The sequence below is a fragment of the Lotus japonicus genome, chromosome 6 (assembly GCF_012489685.1).
Source record: "Lotus japonicus ecotype B-129 chromosome 6, LjGifu_v1.2".
NCBI lineage: Eukaryota > Viridiplantae > Streptophyta > Magnoliopsida > Fabales > Fabaceae > Lotus > Lotus japonicus.
The window spans coordinates 44932596-44944117 of record NC_080046.1 but is presented as its reverse complement, the minus strand read 5'-3'; the positions used below and the strand labels follow the sequence as shown (position 1 = coordinate 44944117).

The 11522-nt window shown below is 38.8% G+C and overlaps 1 protein-coding gene across 1 annotated transcript; it reads left to right on the top strand.

Moving 5' to 3' along the window:
• Positions 1–1972: 1972 nt before the first annotated feature.
• Positions 1973–9753, top strand: LOC130725390 (uncharacterized). The gene is made up of 5 exons (XM_057576628.1): positions 1973–2185; positions 2306–2588; positions 5966–6213; positions 7536–7768; positions 7850–9753. Exons 1-5 carry the CDS (start codon positions 1973–1975, stop codon positions 9606–9608), a joined length of 2736 nt encoding a protein of 911 aa, XP_057432611.1. The 3' UTR covers positions 9609–9753.
• The last annotated feature ends 1769 nt before the right edge of the window (positions 9754–11522 follow it).

Sequence of the window (11522 nt, the reverse complement as noted above, 5' to 3'; positions counted from 1 at the left end):
CCCATCAAATAAAGCTCCATCAATTAGGGTTCAGAAGAATCACCCTCAAGAAAACATCATTGGTAATCTTCAAGAAGGAGTGACTACCAGATCTAGAAGTCTTATTGCTCATGGTTGTATCATCTCTAAGATAGAACCCAAGAATGTCAATGAAGCTCTCACTGATGAATACTGGATAAATGTTATGCAAGAGGAGCTTGAGCAGTTCAGGAGAAATGAAGTATGGGAGTTAGTGCCTAGACCTGAAGAAGTAACCATCATTGGCACTAAGTGGATCTTCAAGAACAAATCAGATGAAACTGGAACAGTCACAAGGAATAAAGCAAGGCTAGTTGCTCAAGGATATACTCAGATAGAAGGAGTTGATTTTGATGAGACCTTTGCTCCAGTAGCTAGACTGGAATCTATAAGACTCTTGTTAGGTGTTGCTTGTCTCTTGAAGTTCAGACTTTATCATATGGATGTGAAGAGTGCTTTTCTGAATGGCTATTTGAGTGAAGAAGTTTATGTTGAACAACCTAAAGGATTTACAGATCCACATCATCCAGATCATGTGTACAAGTTGAGGAAAGCCTTGTATGACTTGAAGCAAGCACCTAGGGCTTGGTATGAAAGGTTAACTGAATTCCTTGTAAGCAATGGTTACAGTAAGGGTGGAATTGATAAAACTCTGTTTGTGAAGAATGACAAAGGTAAGCTCATGATAGCACAGATTTATGTGGATGACATTGTTTTTGGAGGAATGTCGAACTCAATGGTGGAACATTTCGTCCGACAAATGAAATCTGAATTTGAGATGAGCTTAGTTGGTGAATTGAATTATTTTCTAGGGCTACAAGTCAAGCAAATGGAGGATTCTATGTTCATATCACAAAGTAAGTATGCTAAAGGCTTAGTCAAAAAGTTTGGTCTTGAAAAGGCTGGTCACAAGAGAACTCCTGCTGCTACATACATCAAACTGTCCAAGGATGAGCAAGGAGAAGATGTTGATCAAAGTCTCTATAGAAGCATGATTGGAAGCTTGTTGTATCTTATTGCTAGCAGACCAGATATCACCTTTGTAGTTGGTGTATGTGCAAGATATCAAGCAGCTCCTAAGGCTAGTCATCTGCTACAGGTCAAGAGAATTATCAAGTACATCAATGACACAAGTGACTATGGTATTCTCTATACTCATGATACAAATTCTTTTTTAGTTCGATTCTGTGATGCAGATTGGGCAGGAAGTGCAGATGATAGAAAAAGCACATCTGGTGGATGTTTCTTCCTAGGGAATAATTTGATTTCATGGTTTAGCAAGAAGCATAATTGTGTCTCATTGTCTACAGCTGAAGCAGAATATATTGCAGCAGAAAGTAGTTGTACACAACTCATGTGGATGAAGCAAATGCTGAAGGAGTATGATGTTGAACAGGATGTCATGACATTGTACTGCGACAATCTCAGTGCAATTAATATTTCTAAGAATCCCATACAGCATAGCATGACCAATCATATTGACATTAGACATCATTTTATTAGAGACTTGGTGGAGGATAAAATTGTCAATTTGGATCATGTTACAACTGACAAGCAATTGGCTGATACTTTCACAAAACCCCTTGATGCAATCACTTTTGAAAAATTAAGATGAAGTCTAGGGATTTGTCTTTTTGATGCATAACAATTAGCGTGCCCCAGTGTGTTAACGGCTAGTTTATTCTTGGTCATCATTAACTGCCGTTGTGACATCAGCAGAGAAAAGGTTGCCTTATGGTTCACTCATCCTATAACTACCTCCAACGGGAAAATTGTGTTCTCTCAACCGCTTGTACATCTATCTTCTTCAAGACTCATTCTCTCTCGTTTGCAATTTTTCTTCATTGTTCTGTGCTTTGTTTGCGTTTCATCTCATTACATCATGTCTCAAAGTTCAGGAAAGAATGACTCTGTCAAGGCAAAGATTGAAAGAACTGCTAAAGGAGTGAAATGCATGGGTTTGAAGAGTGGTTCTTCCCAACCATCTACTGTGTCAAAGAAAGCTCCTAGGAAGCCGAAGACAAGATACCCAGCAAGAAAAACCTACATGTCCAAGGCTCAAAACAAAGAACTCTCCAATGTTCCTCTCTGTGAGGATGTTACTGATGAAGAGGAAATCGATGCTGAAGACTCTCCTGTGAAATCGCCTCCTGATGTTGTGCCTGATGTTGAGACATCTGGGTCTAAGGAGATTTCTGCCAAAGAAAATTCTGGAAAGGATTCCACCTCTCATGAAGATTCAGGCGATACTACCCAGCCTGATATCTCTGTATCATCCTCTTCAAAGGATGTTGATCCAAAGAATGACAATTCTGAGGATACCAATTCTGCAGAACCAACCCAGGCTCCAGCCCCTGTTCAGGACATCTCTGATGATGATTCTGATGATGAGCCCCTGGTTAAATCCATTCCTGATAGCACTGCTGCCAGGATGAAAAGAAAAAGAAGGGTCTCTACTCCAGAAGCCACTCCCTCTCCACCAAAGAGATCCAAGTCAATTCCTGTAACCTACAAATCTAGACAAGCAAGTGTGAAGGATAAGGGAAAGCAGAAGGCTGTCAAGACTCCAAGTGAGAAGAAGAAAAAGAAAATTCCAGTTGATGTTGAAGACTCTGAGTCAGATGCTGAAGCCGATGTCCAGGACATTCGACCCTCTGAGAAAAAGAAGTTTTCTGGTAAGCGTATTCCTCAAAATGTTCCTGCTGTTCCTATTGATAGAGTGTCTTTTCATTTGGAAGAGAATGTTCAGAAGTGGAAGTTTGTTTGCAAGAGGAGAATGGCCAAGGAAAGGGAAGTTGGTCCTGATGTTCTTGAGTGTAAGGATGTTATTGCTCTTATTGAGAAGGCTGGTCTGATGAAGACAATTCAGAATGTTGGAAGGTGCTATGAGAAGCTTGTGAGAGAGTTCTTGGTCAATCTCTCTGTGGATGTTGGTCTTCCTGATAGTGATGAATTCAGGAAAGTGTTTGTGAGGGCTGAATGTGTTGTGTTCTCACCTGCTGTGATCAATCAAGCACTTGGAAGGAGTGCTGTTGATTTTGCTGATGAAGAAGTGTCTATGGATGATGTTGCCAAGGAACTTACTGCTGGTTATGTGAAGAAGTGGCCCAGCAAGAAGCTGTTGTCCACTGGAAATCTTACTGTGAAGTATGCAATCCTTAACAGGATTGGTGCTGTGAATTGGGTTCCTACCCAACATACATCTGGTGTTTCTGCAACTCTTGCCAAATTGATCTATAGGATTGACAAGTCTATTGCTTTTGATTTTGGAACGTTTGTGTTTGAACAGACATTGAAGCATGCTGATACTTGTGCTGTGAAGCTGCCTGTTTCATTTCCATCACTTCTTACTGAGATCATTCTCAAGCAACATCCTCATATTCTTAGGGCTGATGAAGTGGCTATGTCTCGTGGAGTTCCAATCACTTTGGATCAACGTTTGTTTATGGAGCCACATGTCCTAGACATTGCCATGCCAACCAGCAGAACATCTGCTCCTTCTGTGACTGAATCTAGCACTAAGGCCATAATTGCTGAATTACTGGAAGTCTCCAAGGCTTTGCAGGAGACAATCAGGGTGAGCACTGCCAGGAAGCTCAAAGTTGATGCTTTGCTACTCAAGCTACAAGAAGAAGAACGTCACGGTGGTGAGCAAAGTGCTGCTGCTACAGCTGCTCAGAATGAGAGCAATGAAGAGGAGGAAGGATCTGAAGAGAGTGCAGAGGAAAGTGCAGAAGGGTCTGGGGAGGAGTCCAGTTCTGAAGACTAGTTTGCTATGTTCTTTTGCTATTTTCTTTTGTTTTTGGATGTCTTCGTGCACCCTTTGCAAATTTGTGCTAAAAAGGGGGAGTAGTTTGAAGAAGTTTGTTTGAAGATTTTATCTAGTTTGAAGAAGTTTGTTTGAAGATTCTATCTGCTCTATGGTCTGTAGTATTTTGTGCTACTGCTATGAAGACCTATGATCCTACTGTGAAGTTGCTTCTGTGCAGCCTATGTGTGTTTTGCTAGTGTTAGCTTTGGTCTGTTTAATTTGAAGACAAGTTCAAGACAATGGCTATGTTTGTTTCAAGTGACATTTTCTGGTGTTGAGTGGATAGCTTATGTGCTGCTAGCTTCTGATAGTAGTATTTCTGATACGTTGATGTTCAAACTGATTTATTTTGGTGTCATCATATGCTAAGGCCTGATTGTACTTCTGGTTGTGTGTTTGTGCTGCTAAGTGTTTTGTTCCAACTATGCCTTTTGAAGTATGGTAGTTGGTTGTGTAGATGCATCAGTTGAGGTGACTAAGGGGGAGAATTGATTCTCTAATTCTCTATTTTTTATCCTCTCTGGGTTATGTGTTGTTTTAGACAAAATTTGACAAAGGGGGAGATTGTTGGTACATGTTGCCTTGCATTTTGTCAAAACAACTGATTGTCGAAGCAGATGCCGTGGCATCTGACCTCGTGAAGCTAGGGCATCAGTCCTTAGCTAGAGTTTCTGTTGTGGGCCCTCTGAAGATTTACTGAAGATATGTTTTTGAGTTACTTGAGGAGCAAGTAGCTTTTCCATAAGGGTCTTAATTATGGGTTGTTATTTGTTGAAACAATCTTTGTTAAAAGATTGGTTTCTATCTTTACTTGTGCAATAAGTAAACCGAATCTATCAAGATTGCGTTTTGATTTGTTGTTGCTGCAATCTGTTACTTCAGCCCATGCTAACCCTAGAGCCCATGCTACCGCTGCTGAAATCTATAAAAGGATGAAGACCTAAAACATGAAGACCACCGAAGCTAAGAGAGAGAGAGATCGAGTGTTTTAGGATTTGTTATTGTGCTTTGTCCTTTGTTAGTTGTGAATCCTCTTTGCTCACTGATTCTATAAAGCAAAGAAGGGTCCTGTGTTGTTTGATTGCGTTCAAACTCTGATTGTTCATTGTGTTCACCAATCACTGTGGCAGTGATTGAGAGAAAGTGAGAGGGGCTCTCATACTTAGGTTAAGATTCTAAGTAGAAATACACTGGGTAGATTAGGAAGTGAACTATGAACTGAGTTGTTCATGAGTGTCTGTAATTCCTGAATCTTGAGATAATGGATTTCCTTTCTTTGGGTGCAAACCCTCCAGATGTAGGTGAAAGTTTTTCACTGAACTGGGTTAACAATTACTGTGTGTTATTGTTTCTGTTGTTAAGTTCTGTTTTACTGCTAAGCGGTTGTCAAACCTCTTGTCCCAGCATCGTGCAGGACAATCGTATCAGAGGGAACCTGAATTACAGAGGCTCTGACATGGCTTACCTCCTGCTTTATGTTGATGACATCATTCTCATCAGCTATTCTCATGACCTTCGCAAATCTATCATGGCTCTTCTTACCTCTGAGTTTGCTATGAAGGATCTGGGACCGTTGAGCTATTTTTTGGGCATTGCCGTCACCAGACATACATGTGGACTTTTTCTCAGTCGGAGTACTTATGCCCGTGACATTATTGCTCGAGCCGGTATGACATCGTGCAATCCTTCTGCCACTCCAGTTGACACAAAGCAGAAACTCAGTACTTCTGCTGGTACTCTGTGTGTTGATCCTACTTTATATCAGAGTCTTGCTAGGGCTTTGCAGTATCTCACATTCACCCGTCCTAACATCTCTTATGTTGTTCAGCATGTGTGTCTTCACATGCATGTCCCCCGCATAGAGCATATGCTTGCACTGAAGCGCATCCTGCGTTATGTTCATATATCTCTATCCTTCTCCTATCGAGAAGCTTATTTCATACACTGATGCAGATTGGGGTGGATGTCCCGACACTCATCGGTCTACTTCTGGTTAGTGTGTGTTTCTCGGCAACAACCTCATTTCTTGGTCGTCCAAGAGACAACCCACGCTTTCCCGGTCCAGTGCTGAGGCTGAGTACCGAGGCGTCGCTAATGTGGTTTCCGAATCATGTTGGCTACACAACCTGCTTTTAGAGCTTCACTTTCCTCTTTCTCAGGCTACTCTGGTCTATTGTGATAATGTTAGTGCTATCTACCTATCTGGCAATCCTGTCCAGCATCAGCGCACTAAACACATTGAGATGGACATTCACTTTGTTCGCGAGAAGGTCGCCCGTGGTCAGGCACGCATCCTTCATGTTCCTTCTCGTCACCAGATTGCAGACATCTTCACTAAAGGCCTTCCTCGAGTTCTATTTGATGATTTTCGCTCCGGTCTCAGCGTAGTGAACCTCCCGCTTCGACTGCGGGGGTGTGATAGAATAAATAAATATTGTGTGATTTATTTATGTCATTATTATTTACCTGTAATTGGGCTTAGATTCCTCTGTAATTACTAGCCTAGATCAACTCTCTTGTATTTATATATTCAGTGCATTTTATCAATGAAAATCACCCAATTCAATTATCTTACAGTTTAGTCAAGTTGCAGGCTTGCAACTGTTGTAGTAGGGAGTTTCTTCTTCAAATGTTGCAGCACTTGAGGTGTTGAATTTTCACATAGCACATATCTTAAAATGGCAGCTCGAAGATCAGATTGTCTTTGACTTTTTTGGATTTTCATTTTATCTTGGTTATTTAACTTATCTTTAATTGAAAAAAAAAGCTAAAGATAAAATCAAAACTCAAACTAATACTCTATTAAAATTCTATTAAAATTAACTTCATAATTAAAGTTAAATTATTGACCGGGTACAGCGGGTAAATGGAGTATAGAAATCTGCAGATTTCACGATCTGCAGGCTACAGTTTCCTATTTTATATATTTAATTGTCTAATAATTAATTGTATACCTCTAGCTGCTTGATTTTCACAAATTGTAAATTCTGAATAAGGCTTTGAGTTTAGATTAAGTTCCTCAAAATATTTCTCATCTAAATATATATATATTTTTATATTGAAAAGATAAATTATATCCTCTAAATATTTCTATTGAAAACATAAAAAGCAAAAATAAAAATAGTGTTAGAATGGAGGGACTAGGGAGTAATAATTTTATCCCACTTTTTTAAAGCTTAATTAATCCAGCACTTATGTAGTACGCTTGCCAAGAAATGAATAAACAGTTCAGCTTCCCCAATCAGCAGTGAAGGCCTTTTCAAGTTCCTAGTAAAAATGCAAGCTATTACTATTCATTACTCACATTTACATTTTGATGAACCACTGTTGAAAACATTTTGAAACCATAAATTGAAGAAGCTTCATCACTTCCCTGCACTCATTCACTCACAGTCACATAACCTTTTGCTTCATTTCAGCACTTCTTCTGCCACTCAACAACAGAATCACAAAATAACCCCTTAACATAATACAAGGGGAAGCTTGTTTTATTTGTGAAATTTCAAGCAACAAAAGGGTAATCAGGGCTTTTCCCTCACTACAAGTTTTGTTCCTCTTTTGTGTTGTAGTTGCACTGCACACACCATGCTATTTGTGTGATTGTCCATTTTTGGTGCCATGTTAACATAGCAGTAGTGTGAGGGTCTTAAGGATTTGACCAACTACCACATTCTCCATTGTTATCCATATTTGCTTTCTCTTTCAGTACTACAGATTTTCAGGCATAGTGGTTTTCACTTTTCATACCATAGCCATGAATGAACCATTGGAGACCATCATGGAGGTGAGGGAAGATTTCATGGTTTCACCAGCTGGTGATAGTGAACCAACTTTCAGAACTGCCCATTTTCTGAAACCTATTGCTACCTCCATTGATGGAACAGTTTCTGAGATTTTCTCATCCTCTGTGCCACCCATGCTTGAAACTGAACCAAAGGAGTGCCATTTGAAAGTCCATTTCAATGCATGGCGCTCCTTGCGGAATAACTAGACTAGCTGGGTGGATGCCCTTTGTCTCAGGTATGAAGTTGTGTGGAAGAAAGTTGGCATCTTTGAAGCCATCATGAGCACCAAGTTCAAAATTGTGAAAAACCATGACTTATTATTTGAGGTTGCAGAGAAGTGGTGTTCTCAGACAAACACCTTTGTGTTTCCATGGGGTGAGGCCACAATCACATTGGAGGATGTCATGGTTTTGGGGGGTTACCCTGTTCTTGGTGACCCTGTTTTCACCTCACTTCAGAATCAGGAAATGAGAGAGGTTGAACAAAAATTGATTCTTGCAAGAAAAGAACCTTGGAGGAGGAGAAAATCTAAGGCTTATGTATCAATATGGATAGATATTTTCATTAATAGTGGGAGTGAAATTGAGCATGAAGCATTCCTTGTTGCTTGGTTGTCATTGTTTGTTTTTCCTCATCAAGACTATGTAAATCAGTCTGTATTTCCTATTGCTATTCTTCTTGCTAGAGGTAATCCTATTGCTTTGGCACCAGCAGTTTTGGCTAGCATATATAAGGATTTGGGCTTGTTGAAAGAAACAATAGCTGGTTTGACAAAAATTCCAGTAGCTGCTGATAAATTGGACAAGGAGTTAGAGGTTACTCTTGAGTCACCCTTTTACTTGGTTCAAATTTGGTTGTGGGAAAGGTTCCAAAATTTGCAGCCAGAGACCAATGTGATCAAAGATGGAGACCCTTTATTGTTCAGGTGGCACAAGGTTAAGGGCATGAAAATTGACAATGCAAGGCTGGCACTGAACTCAGCTATGGGTGATTTTCTTTGGCGTCCATATGTTAGATATGGTGGTAAGTGCAGGGCATTTTATCCAGAAAATGAAATTCAGCAGGTACCATTTGAGGCAGATTTGGACAAAGAGCTAGCCTCATTCGTTAGGTGCATGAGAGTTTCTGAGCTTGTTGGAATTGACTCTACCATCCTGCAGTACTGCCCTCATCGAGTTGCTATGCAGTTCGGAATGGATCAAGATGTCCTGGATTGTGTGCCGGTATTCAGAAGGACTGAAGGTATTGCTTGGGAAAATTACTGCAGGCCCATATCTGATAGAAATTTGTATTTTCCATCAAGGCTTTTTGAGGCAGATGTTACCACACGTTATGCAAGGTGGTGGAAGCAATCAGTAATGCATCATCAAGATTTTGCTGTCAATATTGTGCATAGGAAAAGAAGCACAATGCCATCAACATGTGGACCTCATGTAGTAAAAGAAAACATAAGTTGTAATGTTGCTGATGTTCCACCTGTGTTTCCTCCCAAACTTATTAGCACTGTTGTTGTTGGAAAATCTTGTGATGATGGTTCAAAAACTGTGGAGGTTGATAATGATGCCGATGTTACTTCTGGTTTTCTTCCTAATCATTTGCAAGTTGTCCCTTTTGGAAATTCTGTTCAAGATGGTTCCAAAGCTAATGGAAATACTGCTGTTGATGTTCCAACCAGTTTTCCCCCAAAACATGATGCACTGAGTCCTTGCATTTATGTGAAGAATCCTAAGCCTGTCTTGGAAGAGGACAAGTGTTGTGGCATGGCTCAAGGTTTGGCTAATGTAGAAGATAACACTGTAACTTCATTAGGGAGATTGAAGGAAGATTTTGAAGATGCAAATGGGAATAAAGAACCAATGCTGTCTACTGATAGAGTAAGGCTATCTGGGATCCAAGGTGAAAGCTGTGTAAATGTTGTGGAACTTAAAAGGAGAATTCGCAGACTTGAGAGAGTGATTTCAAGATTAAAGAAAGCAAGGTTTGGAAACATTTGAAAATTTATTACCTGATTAGACTAAAACATTATCACTTGTTAACATTTGTTGTGTCCTTTTTTATGCTTTGGGAGAATGGAGAGAGGATAATAGAATGAGGAGTGAATTGAGATTTGAGAATGGATGGGGCAAGTTTCATTTTACATATTTCTATACTTGGTATGAAATTTTGGTGGTTTGTCTGAGTGCTCTTCTCTAATTTGAGTCCTACAGAATATGTATCTGCTTAAAGCTCTTCCTGATTCAGTTCAACTCTTGGCTCTCTTTAAGCATCTCTATTTCCTAGTTATTGAGTTAACTCTCATTCAATTAACCAACCTTAATCTTTTTCTTCTATATGTGTATTTCATTTCACGATTTCAATTCTATAATCTGCTGCTGATGCAGTTGCAGGTGATCACCAGATGTTTAAAATTGCAAAGTACCAAGTTTTAACTAACATAGCTAAGTCTTGGGTGTGGATGATGTAATTTGAAGGTCCCCCTTGAGTGAAAAGGTAGAACCTTTACCTTCACTCATGTCAAAATAATAATAGATTTTGGACAATGCAATTCATGAATGTAGCACTTTGGGATCTAATCAGTGCAATCCAAGCCTTTCATAGATAAGATAGTAAGCATATTGGAGTTCTACAAACTATCATATTTCCCCTTAATAGTAGCTACACAAGATTTTCTGACTTAGTGTATTTGCTTCATCATCTTCTTTTTCACGTATCTGAATTTTGAACTACTATTATTGAGGTTTGGATTTGATGCTCCTAATCTGAATGTGCCCTTGTCAGACTCATTTAAGGATTTCTTACAGTACTTTATATATATGCATGTGTGATAGATACTGAGCACCTTGCCCATTGTGGTCTAGAGTTTCAAAATTGAATGAATATCATGAATTTGAAATCAAATCTTCTGTGAACTAGTATGGGGTATATGCCAAAATTCGATTTATATGAGTTGAATTTCTTTTTGGTCTATATTTACATCAATCAAATTGAGAGCAAATATCTCAATATGGACAAAAATACACGCACTTTCATCTGTCTGGTTTATATATTAGGGCCGTCTGCTATACTGTATTAACTCTGATAGTATAAAGCAATACAATATACTATGATGTTATCAATTGTTTGGTCACTTGGTGCCAACATTATATTAAGTAGGTTTATCCATCAATATCTTTTATACATTAAAATCATAGATAAGCTAATCAAACTAAGGTTCGAACTATTATCTTCTGTGTACAATATCTTAGGTAATATCATGCAGTACTAAATTTTTATCAGTTGTTATATTGTCATGATTATGATAGATAGACAAAAATTTTCTGCTTAACATTTATTAGACATATAACTTTGTGACGGTTTTTAACCCCATAACACTTTGTGGCAATTAAAGTGGTATGTCAATAAGATGTGTTAAAAAATGTATGTTTATCAATACTCTCGCATATTTTATTCTATCAAACTTTTTTTTATACAGCATACTAGAGGGATCCTTAATCTTTAAACTATGTGAATGAAAGTTTTTATTTGTGTGTCAAGGAAACTAAACAAAACAGAGAACTATGAGCCTATACTATTTCTGTACAGCCGAGACTCAAGCCTGTGAGGAATCATATTAGCAACAGCTCCACATTGCATATTAACCTCACGGAGGTGAGGGAAAATTTGATGGTTTCACACTTTCACTTGATGGGGATATTGAACCAACTCCTAGAAAGTCCCATTTTCTAAAATCATTGCCAATACGGGTGGCAATATAATAGGTTGGATTGTACTTTGCTTAACTACATGATCTACATAAAAAATCGGTTTGAGTCACCCGTTATAAGATTTTTTAGGTATGAGTCTGATTTTTTTGAAAGTTTGTCTTATAACATATTTTAAGGTTTGTTCTATAATAAGACATTAAGTTG